The 26,564-nt window shown below is 34.4% G+C and overlaps 1 protein-coding gene across 1 annotated transcript in view; it reads right to left on the bottom strand.

Annotated features, from left to right (window-relative positions):
• Positions 1-26,564, bottom strand: part of LOC123256781 (zinc finger protein basonuclin-2-like) — a 368,132-nt gene that overhangs the window by 14,287 nt on the left and 327,281 nt on the right. The window contains exon 3 of the mRNA XM_044685348.1: positions 19,467-19,569. Coding sequence (XP_044541283.1) covers positions 19,467-19,569 — 103 coding nt within the window. The remainder of the gene's footprint in view (positions 1-19,466; positions 19,570-26,564) is intronic.

Genomic DNA, 26,564 nt, shown 5'->3' with positions numbered 1-26,564 from the left:
TTTGATTTCACTTTGTCCATGAGCTTTATAGATAATTTGATTTTCTGCCCTTATCTTTTAAATCAGAGTGGCTATAAGTATATCAATTTTATTATTCATTTAAAAATACCAGCAATTACTTTTAAAAAGTTCCATTTTTTGTTTTCAGCTTATCTATTTCTCCTCTAATCCTTGATAGCTCTTTTTATGTTTTTTAAATGTTTAAATAAGCATTATTATTGGTTTTCTAATTTTAAAAAATGTTTATTGTTTACTTATCCTTTCTCTTTCTTTTCTGTTAATATATGTTGTAGGGATATGACTTTTACACTGAGAAATGCTTTAGCTGCATCAGGGAAATTTTGGTTTGATGCTTAATCATTACTATTTTTAATTGCCTAATAATTGATTTTCTCTGACTTGTTCTTTGATCTGCTCAATTTAGGATTTCATTCATTTGGAATTGTCTTTTATATATGCTTCCTGAATTTATTAGCATTTTTTGTTGATCTGAAATTCAGGATTAGATGCTTATTAGCTGTGTGACCCTGGTGGAGTCAATTAACCTCTCCTTGCACCAGTTCCTTCAACAGTAAAATGGAGATAATAATAGCACATACATTACAGGGTTGTTGTGACAATTAAATGAAATAGCAGTAGTTAGCAATGTGCCTGGCATATAAACATTTGCCAGATATTTGCTTCCTTCTTTTCTCCATTCCTTCCTTCCTTCCTTCCTATTGGATGATGGTCTTTAAAGAATGTTTTTACTATTTTTATAGACTTTTTTTACCTTTGTTTGCAACAGTTCTGTTTCATGGTCAGTTTTTTGATAAAAGTTCTATGTGGTCTTGAAATATTTAAATATTCTTTAGTTATTGCACTTAGAAGACACTAACATCGTTTAGCTCTTGTTTTTCAAGAAATTCATTCAATTTTATATTGACTACCTTTATTTATCTTTTTTTTAAATAATATCTAAAGAGGCAGATAGATGGTTCAGAAGTTTGAATTATGGGCCTGGAATCCTGAAGACCTGAGTTCAAATATGACCTCAGGCATTCACTAGCCATGTGACCCTTATCATATCACTTATACATAGTAAATTTTGTTTCAGTTTCTTATTTTTTTATTTTGTGCATGTCTTTGTTTTTTTGTTATTTTGAACCTACCGTTCTTTTTCATCTCATTGGATTATTTAATCCATTCATATTTGAAGTAATATGTGATTTATGTTTTACTTTATTTGTCTCTAATATTTTCCCCAAAAAAGACCACACACACACACACACACACACACACACACACACACACAGACACAGACACAGACACACACACACCCTGTAAACAGAATATATTTCCTTAATTTCAGCTTCATCTACTTTAAGGCAACTCTATTTCCCCAGTTCTCTTACTTATCTGCTAGTGTACCTCTTCCCATTTGTTACCTATTTCTTTAGTTTTGGAGTTTTACTTAACTTAGTTCCTTTTTTTATTCATTCTTTTACCTAGTTATTTAATTCTTTCCTTCTTCTCTTCTGTTCAATTGAGTAAGGAAAAATCTTCCTTCATCTTCTCCCCGCCAACTTTTATTCCTTAGGTTTTAAATTTTCATTTTCTATATTTTTTCTATAAAGAGATTTCTTTTCTTAGCTCTTTTCATTATTTAACTTCCTTTTCTGTCTATTCTGAACTTTTATTCTTTAATTCATGGCCTTTATTTAGTCCTTTTTTAGTTTCTGTAGCCCTCAAAGAATCAAAGCTTCTAAGGTAACTATTTTGGATTCCCTCTTATTTTAAATTATTGCCATCCCCACAATAATTCTTTCTCCCATTTGTTATGAAATCTCTGTTCTTCGTACATATTCTCCCCCTCATTTGTGTGTTGATTGCCCTCAGAAGTTCTAATTCCTCTTCTCCTGAGGCAGGAGTTAACCCTTGCTCTCTCAAGGGTTTGTAAAATATACCAATTGTAAAGTCTCTATTTCTGTTTACAGACTCTCTCTTTTCAGCTTTTGGGAATTATCATTAGTGGTACTCCTCTTTCCTCCTTTTCAATTGCTCCCCTTAGCTTCCACCACATTCTCTTATAGTCTTTCTTCTTACTGTGAGACTAAAGGAACTGTTTTCCCTTTATTAACCACTGACTTGATTGGGGTATACTGGGTAACTCCCATTGTCTTTTCTCTTTACTCACCCCTTGTATGGGCACACTCATTGTGATAGTTACATAATATTACTAAAGGCCTGTGTTTCAATCATCATTTTATCTGACTTCTGCTTTCAACTTTTTTCTTCTGGTATACCTTTAGAAGGAAATTTCTTAAAGATCTCTCATTATTGCTGTTGGTTGCTATATTTTGATTTCCTTTTTATATTTCTGCTATATGGAGTATCTTAAATGCAAATAATTTGTTTATGTAGTTTTCTTTCTAGGAATGCTTTGACCACCTCTGTTTACAAAAATTAAAGATTGATTTTTTTCATTAATGGTTAAATTCAAGATTACAGATAGATTATTTGCTCCCTCTCTTTTCAGAACATATTATTCCATTCCTTCAAGCAGTTGTGGATGAGTGCAGAAACGTCATGTGTTATTCAAACTGCTCTTGTTTTTGTATCTAAAAATTATTTTCCTGGTCATTTTATAAGAATTTGTCGCTATTGAGTTTGTCTTGGTTTGTTTGTTTTGTTTTTTTTTTTAGCACATTGTTTTGATTGGCTTTCCCCTTAGAGGGGACGAATGGATTCTTTCAAGGCTTCAAAGTTCTAAAGTTTTCTTGCATTATATAGTGTGAAGTCTGTTTGGTTGACTTGTCATATTCTTCTGCAAGATCTATAATACTTGTTTCTCTATGCATCCTATATTTGGGATCAATATTTTTTGATGGTATGAAGTTTGTTTTCTTTTTTTTTATTTCTTCTTTTTAATTTTCTTTGAGACTGTCCTTTATTCTTGAGTATTTGCATTATGATCAATTATTATATCCTTTTTTTCCCCTTTGAAGAGACAGGGCAATATGAATTCAAGTTTGTCTGTTCTACCAGTTCTGCTGTGCATGACATAAATTCTGCTGTCATAAGTATTATTTCTCTTTGGAAACATTTGATCATGGCTCTATGCTCTTTTAGGAATCTATTGGATCTTCTGCTTCACTTGGTGTTGCCTCTTTTTCTTTTGATTTTCAAGTTTTATTCACAGATATCTGGAATATTTTAGTTGATCTAGATACTTATATTAACATCTTCTTTACTGGTTTGCCATTGTGTTTTCTTCCTCCTGAGATTTTTTAATAGTTTCAGTTGTTTTCTCTTTATATTCTCCTATTTCTTATTTTCTGACTCTTTCCCTTATAGTTTCCCTGGGAATTGGACCTCTTCCCATGTTATTCAACTCATATTTCTCTTTCCCAAGCGGCTTTGGGAGAAACAGAACTTATATCAGATGAATCCTTGGCTCTTTCCCTTTACCACAACCCCATCTATGCCCTGTACAGGTTCTCTCTGGTCCTCAATTTTCTGGTTCAGCTCTAGTCCAGGACAGATTAATTTTATACTGCAGTCCCAGTCAGGGCAAGAACTAAGTTCTACTGTAAGGTCATATATCAGCTTGTGAAGCCCTGCAGTAAAGTATTAGGTGAGAGGGCAGGTAGGTAGGTGGTGGAAGTTAAGGGTTAGTCTGTTCTGCTGTTCACTGAATTTTTTTTATTAGAGTTCTTGAAGTTCTGGAGGATGAAAACAGCTGAAATTGTTTTATCTTTGACTTACAATTCCTATTTTGGAGTTTTGAGAGACTGAGAGAATGAAGCAACATGGCTAGTCCTCCATCCTGTTTGACACTTGAATGGAATGAACAGATATTACTTAAAAGTCTACAATCCACCCCAGATGCATTATTTCACTTGAATCTCACAATGGCTCTGCTTGGTAGGTGGCACAGGTATTATTAATATCATTTTACACAAAAGGAGCCTGAGGCTCAAAGTCTTGCCTAACTGCTTACATATCTAATGTTTACATGTCTAATAAGTATCAGAAGCTAGATGTGAACCCATAGCTTTGTGACGCCAAGTAGAGCATCCTACTGAATAGAACAATCTGCCTCTCTTACTAAATCATACTCAATTTTCAATCTCACAGAGTCGGGGGAAAAAAGTGCTTCTAAATCTCAGAGTACCATTTACAAGTGAGTTTGTTATTTAATGAGTATATGACAATTAATAGATATCCGTTTAAATGACTTAAATTATTTTGGAAGTTTAAGTGGCCATCAGTACTGAGAGCAGATAAGCAGGTATTGTTTGAGCCTTCTTTTATTTACATGGCCATTTTCTCTTAGCACAAAATGGTTTTTGCATGAATGAAATAACAGGCTTCCAGTACTGAGCATGGGAGAATAACTCACCTTTAGCCATTATGGTAGCCCACAATTAGCCTAAGGGAGAATTTGAGCTCCTATTGTGAATATATTAAATTCAATATTTCAAACATGATTCCCCCCCAAACCCACCCCACGTTTTATACATAATAAAGTCCTCACAATAAAGTTTGAAAATCATTAAAATCTGAATGAGGAAGACATAAAAGATTAATTGTGTTATTTTTAAAAGCATGGCATGTACCACCCACAGTCAACTCTTGGATATTCAGTAGCTTATGGCTTAAACAGGCCTTCAGTTTCTCCTCTTCTTTTCTTCATCACTTTCTCCTTCTCCTTTTGGTAATGCTATTGCTCATTTACAATTCCACCAAAGGGAGGTCAAGGGTAATAAAAGGATATTTAAAAGGAGATGAGAGGCCTTTATGCTAGCTCTATGAAGTTATTTGGTAAGGGAGCTGCCTCAACCCTATTGTGTAAAATGAAGCAGTTGGATTAGAACCGTTATCCATATTCTTCCATCCATTTTTTAGTTACTAAGGATAGGGGAGAGATGGCCATAGAATATGACTTGATATTCCAAATACATATGTTTCTCAATTGAATGCAAAGCAAATATTAATAAATTAGATCCTATTTTAAAATACACAAAGAAATTACAAAACTCAACAGGACCTTGAAAAAAAGTCCTCTTCCAATACTCAGAAATCTAAATCCCTTAATTTATCTGCTTTGTAAATTTCTAATTTTTATATACTATAGTTTCTTAAAATAGGCCACACTTATATAAATAAGAAGCATGGCTCAGGCTATAGCCTCAATTGGGAGGGAAAACTGTGTTTTAAATCCAACTTACCAAATTTATGAAAGAAATATTCTCTTTTAGGATAAAGTTTGGTAATAGGGGCTATTGTGTTATAGGGAAAACCCAAGTCTAGAACAGCATTCTCCCTGCCCCACTATGTATATCACATTCTTGTGTCAGAAACTTCCTCCATCCTTACTGAAATCTCATTCTGAAACCACAATCGACTATTTCTTTGACTTGTAAACTCCATCTATCACATACACATATTCTTATGACACTGTTTTTGTGTGTTTTCTTCTGATTTGCCCAGAGCCACTTCTGAGGTATCAAACTGCTACAGTGCCTAGAAATCTGGGTGGGATTAAAAAAAAACAAAACAAACAAACAAAACTTCCTAAGAACTTCTCAGATCAAGGTAGGAAGAGAGTTATGGGAAGAAGATGAGGGAAAAAGAAAAGAGAGGAAATGCCATTTTCAAAAGGTAGCATAAATTAATAAACACCACTAAGGAAGGAAGGCTCCATGACTCTCACACCTAAAAATGAGAAATGTGATCAAGAAACAATAAACGCAAAATGTTAAATCTTTCTTTCCATTTACAGTCTGACTTATATGACTTGTGAAAACAAGCCGCTATAAATCACTTAGGGTTCAGGACCCACAGAACTGGCATATATCTATCCCTTCTGTCATGGAGCAGAATCCAAACTTTGAGGAAAACATTCAAGTCCTAAAACAGTGTAAAAAAAAGAAAAAGGGATTATCGGGAACTGTGGCCAGTTATTTTAATTCTTTTTAGGGAAATAATAATGATCACTGGGGAGAAAAATTCCCAATTAAATGGCACCAGTCAGCAGCAATGAGGGAAATTATTTTCAAATTTGAAAATTATGTAACTTTTCTTGAGATTTTTGCAGTATTTAAAGACCAGTAATAGAAACCATTTGCCAAATTCATTTAGTCTCTGACTGAGGCACACATATGTGATCTCCTAATTTACAGCTTGCATGTACAGATGTTCACACTTAGTAAAAGGGTTTCTTAATAGCTTTTTTTAATTAAAAGTGTGTTGATAATAGGTGTTTTAAACATATCCAAACAACACAGCTGAACTGACAAATGCCCGTCTTCATGCCTCACCATGCCTCACATTGTCCCAATATTTTATAATAGAGAAGATGATGCTTCGGTTGCATGTATATAGGATAAATGTTACTAAAAAACCTCTGAATGAAATCTTTCATTATTTTTTCTCTCTATGATCTGTTTCCAAGTTGAAAAATTTAGACTGCTACTAGGTTTATGTAGCCGAAAGGAGAACCACACAGACGCTGCTCGCTGTCTGCAGTTTTTTTTTTTTTTCGCTTTGCAAAACTTTGAACCCCATCCAGCTTTGACACACTGCCTCTTCAGTTAATAACTATCAAGTTTCCCCTTGTCTCCTGTCTACTTTTCTTTGAGGCAATTGCGCACTCAGCACCCCGAGATAATAACACACATCCATAAGATAAAAGCAATGGCATTAATGTAATTGTCTGCCTCTCTCTCTTTAGCCTAATCTTTTTTTTCCCTTCAGTTTTGACTGCCTGTGTGACACCTGTTTTTGTCTCCTCTGATCCTACGACAGGTTTTCCGCTGACAAGGTTTTTGCCTGACAGAGATTCTGCCAGACGAGAACATAATAAAATATGAAGAACTGCTTGTCAGAGTTTCTGCCAATGCTCACATGAAATAAAGAAAGAAGAAAAAAAAACTGATTTTTTTTTCTAAGGGGCCCCTGTGATGGTCGCTTTTGGACTGTCAGGAAAAAAGACCTCCCTGGCCAATTTCTGCAAACCAAACAGGTGTTTTCTTTTAATGTTAGGGTTGGTAGGTTCTTTACCACTACCCCCAACTGATATTGGAAAACAGGTAAAGCCAAAAGGTGGGAAAAGGAATATATACTTTAATAATGTTGAAAGTAAAGGGAGAATTATTATTATAATAATCAAGTGAAGTAATATGAGGAAAGTGTTTGGGAAATGTTAACTAAAACTTCATAAATTGTAATTTTGATTAATATTACTGTTGTTACTAGGAATGGAACTATTTAACACAGGCCCTTACCTTATGAATAAAGTCCCAAAAGGTAATGGAGTTTTTGAAGAGTACCAATTAATGATGGAAGAGACAACCTTGTAAGATCTAGCTCCTACTTATCAATATAATACTTGGGCTACTACATCTTTCTATTCAATCAATCAACATTTTCTAAGCACCTACTATGTGCCAAATGCTGTATTAAATTCTGGGAAATGACAGTCCCCTGCTCTCAAAGAGCTTACAATTTAATGAGGGAAATGGGCAAACAAATATATAAAGCAAGTTATATACAAGATAATGGGAAATTATTGAAAAAGGGAAAGCACAGAAAGTAAGAGAGGTTGGGAATGGCTTCCTGTCAAAGAGGAGATTTTAGTTGGAACTTAAAAGAAGTCAGGGAGGTTAGTAGTCAGATCAGAGGAGTGGGGGCATTCTTGACATAGGGAATAGCCAGAGAAATGCTCAAGAGGAGAGATACCTTATTTATTTTGTTACTGTTGTTTGCGCTCTGAAAATAGATGGAAAGATAAAGTAAAATGTTGAAAGCAACCACCTGAGAAAGTGAGATTCAAGACTATCAGTGGGGCTAGCTACAAGTGAAGGTTCTTCTCAGTCAAAAATATATTGAAAAAGCATCTGTAAAGCAAACTGATAATTGGAAATCAAGGAAAGTTGGAGAGCCTTAACATGGAAATTCAGAAGAGATTTTGAAGTAATGAGTCATCTAAATTGAAAGCAATAAGGATGCGAAGAGTGAAATTTGGGTATATAAATAATAACAAAATATTAGATTTTGCATTTGAGTTTTTAATATTAAGAAAAATACAAACTGCTTATATAAGTGCCCAGGCACTGAAGGTATTCAGTGACAACTTTTCTATTACAGTCTTAGATGTTTCCTCTTTACACCAAGGTACTATGATGCATTTGATTTCCTATGATACAAAAAGTTTATGACCAAGAAAACTCTTCCTGTATCAAATCATGAAAGTTGTATACTTCTAATTAGATGGCTCCATATTTGTACAAGTTCATGAATCACACTTAAGGGTATATAATAAGCCAATTTGGGGGGCATCTTCCATGCATCAATGATGAGCAAAGAAGTTCTGCAAACATGTACCCAAGCACCAGGACCCTTTTCTGGTACTGATGGCTAAGCGCCCACCACTGTTCATCATCCTAAATGTAAACATGGCACATGGGCCAATTTAATGGCATACTGGTTATGCAGTCTTTGATCATAAGATTATAGATTATGAACAGGAAGGGACCTTAATTAATCATCAAGTTCATTTCCTTCATTTTTACACCTGAAGAAACTGAGGTTTTGAGAAGTTCATTGACATAGATAGTCAATGTCAAAGGAGGAATGTGGACTTCCTGTCTCCAAATCGAGATTCTAATCATTATAACCAAAATCAATTATGGGTTCAATTTCAGAAATCTGAGGATTTGAATTTTAAAAGGCACACTTTACAAGAACATATTTCTTTTGGGGAAAAAACTATATTCATTATACAATGAATCTACTAACGTCTTGTGGGATAAGATTATAAACACATGAATTATTTGGAGTTTTTGACTGTATTTATTTATCCAGTGATTTCCTTATTTAATATGGACGGGAAGTTGGCAAAGTGGAACCTAGAAGAGCATCAATAATATGATGGGAATACACTGTTCATGTCACTGATCCATTAAATTCCTGCAGTTTTACCTAACAGGATCTTCTAGGGTGAAGACAAGGAATTTGTTTCATTTATAACTCCTCCAATTTGTGCTCAGTTTAACCTGGTGAACTCCAGTTAATTAAGATGTTCCTATAAACAATTAAGCTTCCTGTAGGATCGTTAGCAAGATATAAAAATTTATGATGTAATAAAATGTAATAAAATGATAAAGTGGTTAGCCCATCAAAGCACTTCATGAGCAGTATTAGAGGTGTTGAAACAAGCAAATGTGCCTTTAACTTTGTCTATAATCCCACTACTTTGGGCAAAAGCCACTTAGGACTCAAGAAGTCAGAATCTTTACCATTCAAATGACTTGTAGAGTTTGCAAAATGTGATTTTTCAGAGTCAATCACTTTCTATTACTGATCAAATAAAAGCTTAAGCCACGTTTTAGAGTACTGGGCAAGCATGAAATTAAGCCAACATTGTTGTAGTGATATCACCAACTCCATTTTCAATGGAACAGAATCATCTGACCTATGCTAATATTCAGTGAAGAGGGTGTTCTTATCTTATGGGTTAAAAAAAAGGATAATCCATCACTTATGTGATGAAACTGGGGATGGGGGAGGAAGAAGATCCAAAAAATGACTGATCTATTTAATATTTTAATCTTGAAAAATTCTTAAAAAGACATGAAAATGTAGAGCCTTCATAAAAAATAACCCTTACCAACCAAATGTGTTAGAGGGGTTTTATAATTTCTCTCACCAATCTCACACAATCTTAGAATTAGAAGAGACTTAAGAATTCATCTGACTCGTACCTGAATAGGAATCTTCTCTGATCATTAGTCATTCAGTTGTCACTTGAAAGCCTCCAGGGATAGGGAATATACTACTTCCTGTAGAGGCCATTTAATACTGTACAACTGAAATTATTGAGATGTATTTCCTCTTTGAAAATTCTATCCATTACTCCAAGTCATGCTTGTACCTTAAAAGGAATTTCATCAACAACACCTCCCCAAATGGTCATTGAGATATGGCTTAAAAAAAGCCTTCACTGCCTCTTGAGGCATGTTATTCTACTTTTGAACAGCTTTAATTGCAAGTAAGATGAAGTGTTCTAACTGAAACTTTTCCTGATTGCATAAATGTTTTTCTTATGGGATCAAGGAAAACAAGCACACCCCACCCCCAATATATGATAACTTTTCAAATACTAGAATCCTCATATTCTCTTCCAAAACAACTTCTCTTCTTCCAAACTAATAAGCCCCAGTTTATTCATCCAAATTTTCTTTGCCATTTTCTTCAGTCCCCACAGCATGCTGACCGTACTTCTCTGATCAAAATACAGTTTTTCAATATCCTTCCTAAAATATGGTCCATGAATCTGAACACAGTACTCTAGATATGGTCTGAGACAGCTGAGTGTTAAAGATCACCACCTCCCTTTTTCTGGAAGTTATTCCTCTTTACACAATCTAAGGAAGAAAGGAACTATATTCACTTTTTTTTTACTTCTGATTAATAAAGAGTTAGCCATCAACTAAAATATCTAGATCTCTATTAACACAAACTATTGTATAGCCTTATCTGCTCCATACTTGACCGAGGACTAGTGGATAAATTAAATTTGGAACACAAAACTTCATAGAATCATGTTAACAATGTAGAGTACATAGCTGTTCCCCTGGAAGGAACTCAAATGCACAAATGGGTTAAGGAGATAGGGCATAAACAGGATTCAACCAGGTGTCCTAAAAAGAACATGAAGCATCATCATGCAGATGTGGAAGTTAAAAAAAAATACCAAGAAGTCGAGGGAGGCAATGTATTTGATTCATTAATCAAATGCAAAAAGTCTAACTGTAGAAGTTGTTCTTTTTAAAAACTATCAGCTGTAGTCAGGGGAGTAAAAAAGAATGAGCTAAAAGAGGGCATCATGCCCTTGGGTCAAGCAGAGAAGGACTCCTCCCCTGTCAGGCCAAAAAACAGCCCTGTTGTTGCTTTTTAACATAAAAGTAAGTCAAGAGAAAAGAAAAAAAAATACTTTGGCTGCTGAAGTCTCCTAACCCAGATGTCTCACTTGAGCTGCTTCAGCAGCTAAAAATTAATTTATCTGGCTATGAAGCCTGCATTTTTTTCAGATCCCTCTCTGAAACTACGGAGGATGGTTTGTTGGAATGAGAGGAGAGAAACTCTACTGAACAGAAAGATTCTTTTGCATCACTCTCTAACCTACCGATATTCGGTAAGACCCTGGGTGCTGACCACAGCCCACTCAAATGTTCACATGTGGAAAGAAAATTTCTTGTGGTCCCAGAAAAAAAAGAAATATTTCTAGTCAAAACCTAGTAGCTGTTAATTGTGGATGAGGTATTTTACCTCTCTGAGCCTTAGTTAAGCTCATTGTAAAATATGGATAATAATATTTGTATTAAAGGCTTCACAACATGGTTGTAAGGAAATAACTTGGTAAGACTTAAACCATTATATAAGTGTGAGGTATAACTGTTATTATAATAACTCCAGCCATTATATTGCTAGATTAACTGGACTCTAACTTTGTAGTAACTAAACTGGATTTATTTGACTTAGTCACTATATAGGGGAAAAAAAGACTGTATGGCAAGATGGGGAAAGATTTAAATTGGAAGTAGCAACACAGTCATTTAATTCTAAAAGTCCTACATGACATTCAGAGACCTTCTTATCTGCAAAAGAAAGAGGAGATCATCAGTGAAAAATAGTCCATAACTGAATTTAGGAAAGATACGATGCTGACAGCATTATCTTTCTTTGTTCCTTTCCCCCCATTTAGGCATCCTCTCACTCTCTCTCTCTTGTCCCTCTCATGACAACTTTACAAATTATCTTTTAGAAACTGTTGCTCAGTCACCTGGAATAACATGAAGTCACAGTAATGTCATGCCCCCATGCTTGTGATATAAGAGTCTCTATTGTGGGAGCCTAGGCAGGCAGGATTGGCAGGCAGGAAAGAAAATTATTTCTACTGATTGTTTATCATGTTCAGTAAGTAAGGAGGAATATTATGCAGATACTAGTAGGGGGAAAACATTTTCACAAGCAAAGCAAACCTACTGTGTAAAATATGTTTTGAGGAATTCATAAACAATGGATACTGACAGGGGTTAAGAATTGACAAAAAGCTTTTCATACTATTTGCTGAAAAAAAAATCCTGGTTTTATTCTGCATTATTAAGCTCTTTCAAGGTATACTGACTAAAATGTATTAACAAAAAAGTTTCAATGGAATATCCAGGGCTAATGGTTCCAGAAATGAAATTGGCACAATGGAGAAATTCTACCACATATTGCTTAAGAATAAAGATGTAGATTCGACCCAAATGTATACAATTAAGAGTTTAATTCAGCTTTCTTCTTGGGTATGATGATAAAGACAGCTGGATAGCTAAGGCACACCACGTAGTACTTAAGCAGTGAAGTTCAGTAGAACCCAAAAAAAGAGCTAACTTGCAAAATATAAAATCCAGGAAACACTTGATTCTAAGTAAAGTACAAAGTGCATGGGTTATACAATGATGAGATCAGACATGAAACTGTCCCCTACATAGCTCTCCATTACTTAGTGTGGAACAGACATAGATGCTTGAAACACTGTCTTGCTTAGGACACCTTTCAAATGAATTATTTAGAAAATATTTCTAAGATAATTTGCAAAGCTAAAACCACAGTCCCATGATAATATGCTATTTTGTTTCCCTAATACCATTTAGCTAAATAGAAGGAAGGAGAAAAAGAGGTAAGGGAAAGGAACTGGTTTGCATAAATATATCATTTCTATGTTTCAGTTTTCTATGTAAAGCTAACTGTATACACATGAGCTACAATTGAAGAGAAAACATCTGTAGAAAATGAAGAGGGAAAGTCTTTAAATGCTTAAGGCAAGTCTTTTCCAGAAGAAGTAACAGAAATATTACTCCAACTCACTTGTAAGGTAAATGAAAAATGCCCCAATTACATGTGGAGAAGGGATTTGTTGCATTTTGGCTGAATATGGAGCTCTTTTTAAACGAAAAATTTTGGCACTAAGGTTACAGTAAAGTTTATAGGATCATGGCTTCGTTAGAAGGGATCTTAGAACTCATTTTTACAAAAGAAGGAATTGAGACCCAGAGAAGAAGAAGTTAAATGACTTGCTAGTAAATCACCTAACAAGAATTTCAAAGTAGGTCCAATAACTGAAAATACCTATACTTTTTCTAATTTCTTTTCTAATGTGGCCTCTGATATTTATTACTCAATTGAAAAGGCACTTTTCAAAGTTATAAATGATCTAAACATTAAATTTTATCATCTTTTCTCAAACGTCATCCTTTGTGACTTCTCTGAAGCATCTGACGTCACTGGCCACTCCTACTGGATGCTATTCTCTCACCTCTTTCACACTATTGTTATTTCTTGTTTCTCTTACTTTCTGCTTCTCAGTCACCTCTGATGAGTCATTATCCATATTATGCATCCTAACTAAGGGAAACATCTCCAAGTCTCTGTTACAGACCATATTCTGTTCTCTCTTAACTTTCTTTAGGTAAAAACCTGTGTTATTATGGCTTTACTTAGCATCTCTCATCAGATGTCTCTCAGCTCTAGATATTCAGCCTTATTTTTCCTCTTGAGTTTTGGCTTTATAACCAATTGACTCCTGGAAATTTCAAACTACATCTTATATATGCATCTCAGACCCAACATATAAGAAACAGAACTCATTTTCTTTTCTCAAAAACTTATCCCTCTTCCAAACTTTCTTATTTCTATAAAGGCCACTATTGTTTCTTCCTGACAACCCAGGCTTGAAACTTCTTTCATTTTCAATTCTCACACCAGCATATCCATCAATTGCCAGATCTTGGCAATTTTATCTCTACAATTCCCTCATCTCTCCTTTTCTATATTCACCCACTGCCATCCTGCCTCCGAACTTCCTCACCTCTTCTCTGGACTTTGCAATAGTGTCTTTATTATTCCTCCTGCCTCAAATTTCTCTTCACTCTAGTCCAGCTTTCACACCACAGCCTAAGAGAGTTTATTTTACTACAACACAGACACATCACTTACTTAATAAAGTCTATTGGTTTCCTTTTACCACTAGGGCCAAACATAAATTACTTTGCTTCACAAAATGGCACCAAACTATTATTCCAATCTTATGAGATGCTACTTCTCTCTTTTATCTACCCTACAATATGGCTAAAATGACATTTTTCCCTAATTCCAAATCCATTGCATTTCATCTGTCACCTCAATGTCTTTCTGGTTATTCCTTAAGTCCTGAATGATTCCTGTAAGTCTCAGGTAATATTCCATCTCCTGCAACAGATGACTAGGCATGAGGTCAGGAAACCTGGGTGTGATTCCTGGCTCTGACAGTCTCCAGCTATGACACTGGACACGTTCAATTTTCTCATCTGTAGAACAGGGATAATAACATTTCATGACCTACTTCATAGGACTGTTGTGAAGAAAATATTTTGTAGAATTATATGAACTAATGCAAATTAAAGTGAGAAAAACTCACTTTACAGTAACAGAAATAATGTACAAGGATCACCTGTGAAGGACTAAACTAGCAGCAGCAAAACAAGGTTCTAAAAAATCCCAAAGGACTCATGACAAAAAAACAAATACTACACGCAGCCAAAAAAGGAACTATTGGAATCTGACTACAGATCAAAGGATGCCATCCTTCACAACTTTTTTTTTTTCAAAATATGCGACATGTGCTTTTAGTCATGACATGGGGAATATGGAAATACATATTTCAGAAAAGCACTGGTATAACCAGTATGAGACGATTTACCATCTAGGGGAGGGGGGGAAAAGGGACAGAATTTGAATCACAGAATGTTAGAAAACATTTTTTTAAAATTGTTTTGATGAGTAACTGAAAAAAATTAAATGTAATAATTTTTTTAAATAAAGTACTTTGTAAACATCAGAGCATTAATGAAAAGTGAATACTTATTATCTCAAAAGAAAAAAATGCAGTTAACCCAATGGAAATATGTAAGGAAGAACAATGGAAAGATGATGTAGTATATAATACCTAGCCCAGGGAAATTAATTATATAAAACAAAGAAGCATGGATTTCTATGCCTTAAAAAAGATGTAGACCAGTTAGAGATAGAATTGAGAAAAACAAATTGAATATCCCAAGTAATGCTGCCTTGGTACTAAGTAATAAAATATGAGAGGAAAGCTTCTAATCCTTTATGGAGTCTTTTAAAAAAAATGAACAAGAATTGTACAACATGAGATGCAGAAACTTGTGATCTATTCCAATGAGATCATGGCCACTTCTAAAGGTTAGTAAGTTAGAAGGGGCAAGAGGGGAAAGAGGACATGAAAACTCTAGATACATAATTTAGCATATACATCACACAATTTAACCTTTAGATCCAGATCTTACTATGAGATGGCTCAGATTATAGATGTATTTCTGGGAAACTACATATAAATACGATAATTATTTTAATCTTCACAGCTCATTACTTAGCAGTGATTCCCAAAGTGGGTGCCACCACCCCTGGTGGGTGCTGTAGCGATTCAGGGGGGACGGTGATTGCTATTAAAATTTTTAAAAATTAATTTCCAGGGGGCTAAGAAATATTTTTTTCTGAAAAGGGGGTGGTAGGACAAAAACGTTTGGGAACCAACTGACAAAGTAATTCTGAGTGAAGTATAGTGAAAAGGTCACTGATCTTGAGTCACAGGACCTAGGTTTGAATCACTGTTGCATCTTTTACTTCCTATGTGACCTTGGAAAGTTGATTAATCTCTCTGGACATCAGTTTCTTCTTTTTCGATATCAGGGGCCTGGATTAGATGATCTATGATACTTGCCTGCTCTAAATTAATGATCTCAAGAGCTACCCTTCAATTAAACCTTGACCATTGGGATAGCAGAACAAGGAAATAGGGTAAAAAAAAAAACCTATTTATTTACCTATGTCACAAAAGGAACCCTTTGATAAATTTGTTTTTAATTGATCATTTTTTGGTACTTCTGAATATAAAAGAAGTGATATTTAAGGAATCACTTCTTTTTCGAGAAGCACAGAATATTTTAGATGAAGGAAGCAAAATATAAAGAAAAGAATGAAAAAGAAAAAAACAACACAGAGTAGCAATTGCCATGTACCACTGTGGTTTGATGCTCTCTTCTTCAAGAATTCCAATCCTACAAATGGGCATATATGTTAATGTTAACTTTACACAAATTAGTCAAGAAAAAAGAAACCTGAGAAAACTGCCACTTCTAGGATATTTTTCACCTATATCCTTGATTAGGTTTTCAGCTTATCCAGGTTAGATGAACTTGGAATTTATATAAAAAGAAGTATATTTTTAAAAAGGAATATTCCATAAAACATTCTGCTTCATATTAAAGATTAATAATTGAAATCCATTAATGACAAAAGGTAGTAAATCCCTAATTAATTCAGTGGGCACTATCCATTAATATTCAAAAGTATTTTTAAAAATTGTTTAAAGGAAATAATTTCAGGAATAGCAATCATAGTCATTGAGTCATTTCAAATCCAAGGTGCTATAGTATATAATGAATGAATTGGTTGCCTTTTTAGTGCTTTCTCAACCTTTTTGGAAAGTTGCTAAGGTCAACAAATTAAATAGGTTTGTCACTAGCCTAAAGAAGTAACTTATAAGCTCATGTATAATCCATGCCTGTGAAATATACCTATTGAAATTATGAAATATACTGTGAAATATAATTTATATTATATATACATATGTACACACATCTATATAACTTATTTTACTTAGTCATGAAATTTTAACTCTGCAACAGAGAAATCAGGGATGTTTGAAATGAAGATGACTCTAGTCAAAAGGTCCAAACAAATATTCAGAAGGTTTTACACAGGATGTGGTTTTGAAATACAAACTCTTTTAAAGGAATATTTGAATTTAGGATTGAATTTTTTTAATTTTTTGGCAACAGGAATTTAGAAAAATATTTTAACAGCACCAGAGCAGGTGTGATGTATTCAGGACTTCTCTGAAACACTTCTATGAAATGGGTTCTGGTGGTGTTGTTTCCATTCCATCCACTTTGAGATAAAACCACCTACTAGAAAACCCAAGTCACGTTGTTGTTTTTCTTTTCTTTCTTTTTTTTTTTTCAGGACTTATGTGTGTAAGGCAGCCAAAGAAGACTGCTGTGTTTCACCTCAGAGCAGAAATAATTGGAGACATGATTTCAGGGTTTCTGTGTAGGGGGAGGGGAGTGAAGCAATTAGTCTGAATGCTGGGGGCAAGAAAAGTGGGCGCTCTCATCCCCACCACCAACTCAAAGGCTAGGAGCCAACCACTCACTGTCATATATGTGGTAATGAAGGAAAGGGAGAGTTTGAGATCTGCATAGCTGAATGTGCATATTTTGAGTTGTATAGAGATATATGTCTGTGTGCAGGAGTGAATGAAAGAAAGGAAGTAAAGAAAAGGAGGAAAGCGAAGGAGAAAATGGAGGGAGAAACAGAGAAAGAGGAGAGAGGAAGAGGCAAAAGAAAGGGAAGGGAATGGGAGATGGAATGAGAGAGAATGAAAGAGACAGAGAGAGAGAGAGAGACAGACAGATAGAGAGACAGACAGACAGACAGACAGAGACAGACAGAGAATTTTTTTTTATACTTATCCTGGTCAAAATCTGAGAAAATACAAATTGACCATAGTATACAAACACAGTAACTATGCATGATGTGCTAAGTATAAGGTTTGTTATAATAAAAAAGCTAAGGAAAAGTTTGCAAGAGTCATATGTCTCATGTATAATCTTACAAATATCTGCTCCCTTTATTTATGCCAAGTGAGAAACCCATTAATTTATTTCTTTGCCAGTGTAACTTCCATAGAAGAAACTGGAATATAAACAAAGACAAAAAAAAACAACACTTTGTTTTTTACAATGGAGAGAAGGATGCTATGGGCTACTGAAAGAAACAAAAGTTGATGACCATATAGAGAAAACCACTGGGCTTCATAACTGATAGTATTATAATTCATTCCTTTTTCCATCCATTAAATGTGGCCATCTGTCACAAGGATCTGTGCATATATTCAGTTTTCATGAAATAAAATATTTTTGCTCAACTGTCATGGCTGATGCTTGGGCAAAAACAGCCAACTGGGATGGGTGTGGGGGGCAGGAGGGAAAGGAACAGGATGCATTAATTCATTCCAGCTAGGACAGGAACCACTAAGTAAAAGAGCTCTTAAAGAAAACCCAATGACACCCACATGGACTTGTAGTTCACGGATATCATTCAGCCCAGAGTTGTTTCAGATTATTTCCTTGCTTTTATATAGGCAGTAACAAGTTCCATGGCTGTCTATAATATGGAATTATGTCTCTGTGGATACCTCCCTTCCACTTGTTATTCCCTCCATTCTCATTCTGCAGTAACATGATTGAAGTTCTTCTCATACACACAGAACACCCTGAAATTAGCAATCAATAACAGATGAACACCATCTTAAGGGTCTCTATTAAGACTAGAGATCTTGATAGAATCACGGGAAATTTATGAAAAATTCAACCCCACTGGATATTTGGCTTCTTTTTTTTTAAATTTATTTAGCGTCTCCAGGGAATAAAGATTATGCCCATTTGGGGTCAATATCCTGGAATGGCTGAACTAATCACAGGTGTCGATTTCTCCTATTTGTCAGATTCACTCCACTTCGGTTCCCTGACCTAATCCAGATGAACAAAATCCTTCCCTTGAATTCTACTTTCTGCTATTCCTATAATGCTTCCTATAATAGACTTCTACTGAACATGACAATGCAATAAAGCTATGTGGAGGGGAACTGTTGTGTTTACCTGGCAAACAGCCACTTCCATCTCAACTTTCTCTTTGTACCCTTTTCTCCGTATCACAACAAATGAAGGTGCATTTTTACAGATATTTTTTTTTTCATGGACATCAGCCAAAAATTCTTCTCCTTTTCTCTCTCACCCATCCTTGGTTCCACGCTCCACGCCAACCCCGAACTGAACATCTGGTGGCATGAATTCAGCTACTTGAGCCTATTATAAGGGTGAACAGCCTGAGAAGGCTTTTTGCTCAGCCAGAATATGCGCCAACTTCATTCTGACATCCAGGCTTTGAAAGGCTGACTGTGGTATGTTTGAGTTTCCATCAGGCTGCTGCTATGTGCAATATGAACTCTGCAGACCAACCATACTATAAACATCTGGCCCTTCTGCTGAGAGCTGCTAGCATAGCGTTACTTCTTGGAGACTAGAATATGCTCTTTGAGCTTCACAAGAAACGGTAACAAACTGAGTGCTTCCACCAACACTTGGAGTCACTGCCAGTAACTGGACCTCTCTTTTCTGTCCCAGGGGCTGGACGCACAGACACACAGACAGACACACAGACACACAGATAGACACAAAGACACTCATACCCAAACACACATGAATGAACATAACCAAAACAGGAAGGAAAGCCCACAATTCCCTCACCATGTGCCACCCATCCATGTTTACACTGATCACAGGTCCTCAGGTTAATCTTCCCAGGCTGGAAACATTCACACGTGCAATTTACCAGTGTACAGCGGATGGCCTGAAAAAGAGAGGACAAAAACAACATTTAATTATTTGTCTGAATGTCCGCTTTCTCATTTAAATTTAAAACATTTTTAGATTAAAAAATAATTCTCATTTAAAAATAAAGATGGGGGGGGGGGACCTAACCCCTCTGGAATAGAAACATACTCATTTTTAAGTGAACCTTAGCATAAAGTCAAAACATTTCATCTTAATGAAAGTATGGGAATGTGCGGAGAGTTGAATTGCTTTTGTTGTTTTAAGAATAAAACTTTTAAAAAAATAAGCAGTTTTAAAACAGAGGTATCAACATCTCTAAGCAAGTACAATAAAAAAGGTTATTTCATCAATATAACATATCGTATTACTGTACAGTTTGATACATCCTTAAAAGAATAAAAACATAGGTTTTCTTCCATTCATGCAAGAAAGCCAGGTTTTTTTATAAGAAAAAAAATCTCTGTTTGATATACCAAGAAAATAAAGCTGTTTGCATCTTAAAATTTAAGTTAATCTGCTCAGTTGTAAGCCAAAATGAAACTTTAATGGAAAAATATACAAGAAAATACTACAGTGTTACCCTTCTTTCCTTGAAGTTCATTTAAATGCTTTGCTCATCTCCCAGATACGTAATGACAAAAGACAAGCATCTCAATGGTTCATGAGAGGTAGCAAGGAACTTTGCATCTATTATGTCCCAATTATTTGTTCTTGATGTAAAATCCATTTCATTCTCATTTAGGAAATCATGATGTTTTCATTTTTTCCCTTTTAGGTTAATGATGATGATGACAATAATAATAAAGAACAAGTTGTCAAGGTCTTGCTTTGTATTTAATTCTAAAGATGCAGCCTAGAAACAGTCTTAAATGTGAATATTCCAAAAACGAAGAATATAACTGTATCCCGTTTTAAAATGTCCAGATTCTTTTTAAAATAACTATTAAAAAAGATCATTTCACCAGTTTATATTATGAAGTAAGTACATTAAGTCAGCATAAATGGAGTGTAACATTTTTATGGATAGAAACCTATGTTTCTAAACTGTGTTAAAGATGAACTATGTTCTTCCAACTACTCTTGGTAAATTTATGATGTGCATTTGTATGGAGATTTCCATGACAGAGGGGATTTATTCTGATCATTTGCAGATTATGAATATACTGTAACTATATGAAATGCCAGGAAAACATTTCTCTCTCTAAGTTTTGAAGATGTCTATGATTACTGATATGTATGTTTCCATATATACACTTTCATGCATAAACACATGTAAACACACAAGTATAGCATACATACTTGCAGAGAGACAAAAAGATGTAGCTATTTAGATACAGAGATGGGTATTATTGTTTTTTATATATTTGTAAATATTTGTTGCTCATATGATATCTAGATCTCTGAGCTCTAATTTAAAGGCAGAAATGCTCAAAAACTTAGAAATTCTTGAATTTTATTTAAAATATCACATTTACAATAAGCATTTTTCTATTGGCATGATTAAGCTGAATGCTAGCTACTAAAAATAAAGCTGAATAGAAATATTTAATATTATTTTATTGTTTGTTATACTTTGGCCATAAAGATATTTATAGTTCAGATTGATATAAAAGCTATCTATCTTAGTTTCAAATATAGGAAATTCCTTATTTTTCTGCTCCCCCATTCCCAAACACTTCCTAGCTTGCTCCCTTGCTATGTTTGGAAAAAAAATATTTCATTTTCTATTATGTCAACATTTCAGGGTCCCATCTGAATGTCAACTGCTCAATTACTCGTTAGCTAAGTTGTAAAAAATTGCTATATGTATCAGTGATTAAAAGAATTAGTAACAAAAAAATAAATACCTGAAAGAATTGCTGATTCTAAAAAGACAATATATGCATTTCTGAGTCATAATGGTAGGAAAAATAGGTCTACAAATATGTACAATGTTCAAAATACGTGCAATAGTCTATTGAATCAGTAATATATCCTATCATCTTTGGTCAGGAATAACATTTTTCAATAATGTGTGCAATACTGAACTCAAGAGTTAAATTGTATGTTGACAAAAAATAAAGATTTTTAAAAGTAGGAACACTTGTAGAGTTTTTGTGGTAACAAAATAATCTGTCACATAGAATTCTGAAAAAATTATTAATAGGTACATTCATGTTTTTATTGACTACTTAATATGCCTCACATTAATATTTTAAAAACAAATAGAATCATAAGATGAAACAGCTAAATGTTCATTATGTATCCTATAATATCAATCCATGTTACACCCACAACTAATCACTGCATGGCTCCAAAATAGTGTTGAGGATTTTGAAGTTCAATGACAACAGCTTTAACTAAAAACTGCTTCCATTTGACCAGAATCAACGTATGACTTATAGAAATTCATTCAGGGATTGGGGGACAGACTGAGCTCAGAAAAATAATTTAACTATAAATATATATGAAAATCTATTTGACCAGTTTAAAATAATGAGAGCCTGGTATTACAGTATATTTAAAGAACACTCCCTTTTATTTTTAATTGGAGAAAAACTCCAAACCTTTCTCTCTATTTTAGAATCAATATTAAATATCATTTCCAAGGTGAAAGCATGTAAGGGCTAAGCAAGTGCAGTTAGATGACTTGCCCAGGGTCATACAGCAAAGTAGCATCTGAGATCAAACTTGAACCAAGAATCTCCCATCGCTACACATGGCTCTCAAATCATTGAGCCCCCTAGCTGCCCTCCCCTTTACCCATAAAAAGAGTCATAAGAATTTTCAATATTAATGAAACTGGAGATATTTTTGTTAAAGTATGTATATATTTGTTTATTCATTTACTTGCTTTTTCAATCATCTATCCATTGAAGATACTGAAATTCAATTTTCCCCACGATATTATTTAAAATATTTGGAGAAGTTTCACTTTAAAATTTCCAGATATCATATCTTATCCAAAGTCCAAATCCTTTTATGCCTAAATACTCAAACACTATAAAATCTAGATATCTTTTCTACTGTAACAATTGAATACTCAGGTCACTTTTCTTCAAATGCCAGCATGTCTACTTGCTTTAAATCCAGATTCACATAGAATATTATCATTACTATAAGTAATGATGCTTATTTAAACAATATTGCCAAAATAAATATCTTGAGTAATCAGTTATTGGACTTCAAATGAAGTTATATTCTAAATAGAATCATTTTTGAAATAGCATTGATCTTTGAAATATTCTCAACAAAATAGAAGCAATGGGATCATTTAAAAATAATAAATAATCAAAAAGACTTAAACCTCAAAAATATATACTTATAGAATATAGTAGGAAATGATCCCAATGTATATGTGTTCACGTTAGAGGTTTAGTTCATTTATTAAGTGACTATTGGGTACGTAATATTTTAAAGGCAATGCACTACATATGATTTTTTTAAATTTTGAATATTTTCCTCTAGTTACATATTTCATATTATTTCCCTCTCCCCCAAACCTCCCTAATCTGCTTAGCTGATGCACAATTCCACTGGGTTTTACATGTATCATTAAGGCCTAATTCCATATTATTGATAGTTAAACTAGAGTTATCGTTTAGTGTCTACATCCCCATTAATATTCCTATCAGCCCATGTGTTCAAGCAGTTGTTTTTCTTCTGTGTTTCTCCTCCCACAGTTCTTCCTCTGAACATGGTTAATTTTCGTTCTCAGAAGTCCCTCAGCCTTGCTCTGGTTCCTTACATTGCTGCTAGTAGAGAAGTCTGTTTACATATGTTTTTTTAAAAAAAAACCTTTAGCTTTTGTCTAAGAATCGATACAAAATATCAGCCCCAAGTGGTAAGGGCTAAGCAATTAGGATTAAGTAACTTGCCCAGGATCACCCAACAAGGAAGTATCTGAGGCCACATTTGAACCCAAGACCTCCCATTTCCAGACTTCGTTATATATCCACTGAGCCATCCAACTGCCCAAATCTGCTACATACTCTTAAGGAATGGGAAAAAAATATACACATCATTGTTCTTAAGGAACTAACAATCCTGAACTCAAAAATCTACTTTAAGTTTGGGAACCAGTGAGACACCCCCTTACCCCCCCGCACTCCATTTCCTATCCTGCTAGAGGTAGGAAATGTTTCTTTACAGAGATAAAATTTTAATAAACTATTTAAGGATCTTAATAGAACTTTATTCTCTTCTAGAACCCCCAAATGATGAAGAAACTGACCAGGGTCTGGAAAAAAAACTAAAACTAAAACTGACTAAAGGTTTCAGAAGTAAGCAAGCCTTACTCATTCAATTTAAATGTTTATTGAATATCTACTATTTAAGAGGTAGGATGATATGCCATTTTTTTGGAAAGATTAAAAAAAAACGTAATGCAAACCTGTCTTTGACCTTTTAGCATTTATTATCCAGTAGGATAACCTAAAGGATAGAGAAAATGTGCTTAAGGTGAGTCTCAAAGACATTTCTGAATTATAGACAGAGCTACCATAGCCAGCCATGAAGGAAAGACGTAAGTTATGTATACTGTAGTGTATAAGACCAGTGATACACTGAAATATGTTATCAAAGGAAACTATGAAGGCTCTGGGGAATTTAATAGGTGTGTGAAAAGGAAATTAAAAACAAAGAAAGACCACAATTCATACTTTTAAGGAAATTCCAAAAGAACTCACAGATAAAAATAGAAGGAAGCCAGTTAATTTGTAAACACTCATTCACTAAATGTACAATAGTCAACTTGTGAAAATTTCTGAAACAGGTATACAGTATTAAAATATTCATTAATTAAATCACGTTAATTCTTCTAGAATTAACCTAGATCTAGAAAATCTAGAAAAAAAATTTCTAGAAAGTAATCTAGAAAAAACCACCCTTTGAGAGAAGGGAGGAGGGAGCAGTAGAAGGAGAGAGGGAGGGAGGGATGAAGGGAGAGAGGGAGAGAGAAAAAGAGAGAGGAGGAGAGAGAGAGAGAGAGGGAGGGAGGGAGGAAAGAAGATTGAGAGAGGGGAGGAGGGAGCAGTAGGAGAGAGGGAGGGAGGGATGAAAGGAGAGAGGGAGAGAGAAAAAGAGAGAGGAGGAGAGAGAAAGAGGGAGTTTGAGAGAGGGAGGGAGGGAGGGAGGGAGGAAAGGAGATTGGTCTCCTCAGTGTATTGAAGCTATTACTGTTTAGGTTGTGAAATGAACAATTTTGTGTTAGTCCCTGACTTCTAATAAGGAAGATAGCATGTAAATAACTAGATGTGAGTTATATACAGAGGAGGTGAAAGTTATATTTAATAAAAAGATTTTAGTAGATGGGGGAGGGGAAAGAAAGAGCCTCTTTAGTATACACAGTGTGTATTGAGTGGAGTATTGAAGTAAATCAAGGATAATATGAGGAAGAAGTGAAGTCTGAAAACATTCTCTGATGGGATACATCCAATTCCAAAAACAGAGATAGGAGATTGTGTCCTCTGCAAACAAGCAAGTTTGAAGTTGATTCATAGAATATATAGCAGGATTTAAATTTAAGAAAACTGTGAAGGTAAAAAGGGTCTAGGTTATGAAAAGCTTTAAAATAATGGAAAGAGAGATTACCAATAAGTAAAATTTATACCTTTTATTTTAAGGCTTCATTTTGCCTACTAAATTTATTCTTTTCTCCTAGTAAGCCAAGAACTGCTAATAAATAACCCATTTCAAGAATTCAAAAACACTAATAAAACTTTCTAAAGAAAGTCCCGTTTCCTCTTGCTAAATCTTCAAAAAAAATCCATTAAAAACAGAGAATTAGACTCAAGAGATGAAAAGACCTGGGTTCAAGTTCTACCACTAAGATATACTGGCTATGGTATATTGGGCAAATCATAAGGCCCTACTCTATGTATAATTTGCCACAGAATCTATAGTTTCTAGCAGGAGATAATAGAATAATAGCCAACAAAGACACACCGACAAAGATAAGGAATAACTTTTCAGAACTCCAATAAAGATTATAAAAGTATTTTCTATAAGTTCTTCTAACTTAGAAAAAAACTAGTATTAGAAGCATAGAACCTATAAATTCTTTAAGAAGTGACAAAGAAGAAACCAAAAGAAATGCTATTTGGGCATTCTGTTTTCAAAACGGGGTACTTAGCAACAGCTTTACAAATAATGGTGTATTCATACATTTTTATATATTCCTTGTATTCTGGCTATAACAGGAGAATCATCCTATACACCAGTCCAAACACACTGTCACATACATTTCCACAGAGACTACAGCAGCCCCAAAGGAACTTTTTACAATAGCAATGAACAAATTTAACTATACCAAAATTCAGTAAAATACCAGTGACAGATTTCTCCCTTTTTCCTTTTCAGTCTCTCTCCTTAACTCAACCCCAATAGTAAGTAAAAACTAATTAAAAGATACAAGCTCCCTACCTAATCTTCAAGTAAAATGTAATCTCAGTTATGCATCTCCATTTATTTGTTTGTTTGTTTGTTTTTGTTCATTCATTCATTCATTCATTCATTCATTCACTTATTTATTTGTTTTTGCTATCCAGTAAAACATGCTTCCATATTGGTCACTGCTGTAAGAGCACACTCATACAAAACTAAAACTCCGAAATAAAACTGTAAATAAACTGATGTGAAAGATACAAAGAGAGTATGGTTTGATCCACATTCATACAATTCCAATAGTTCTTACTCTGGAGGTGGATAGCATTCCCAATCATTAGTCTATCAGAAAGACTGTCCCAGATCATTCCACTGCTAAGTAGTTAAAATTTTCATAGTTGGTCATCATCTTACAATATTGCTGTTACTGTGTACAAATGTTCTCCTTGGTTCTGCTTATTTCACTCTACATCAGTTCATGCAGATGTTTTTAGCATTATTTTCTGAAATAATTTTGCTTCTCATTTCTTATAGAACAATAGTATTCCTTCACCAACATGAATCATAATTTGTTCACTCATTGCCCAATTGATGGACATCCCCTCAATTTTTAATTCTTTGACATTACCAAAAGAGTTGCTATAAATA

The sequence above is a fragment of the Gracilinanus agilis genome, chromosome 1 (assembly GCF_016433145.1).
Source record: "Gracilinanus agilis isolate LMUSP501 chromosome 1, AgileGrace, whole genome shotgun sequence".
NCBI classification, from domain to species: domain Eukaryota; kingdom Metazoa; phylum Chordata; class Mammalia; order Didelphimorphia; family Didelphidae; genus Gracilinanus; species Gracilinanus agilis.
Note: the sequence above shows the minus strand (reverse complement) of the source record. Positions and strands in the feature narration are given on the sequence as shown.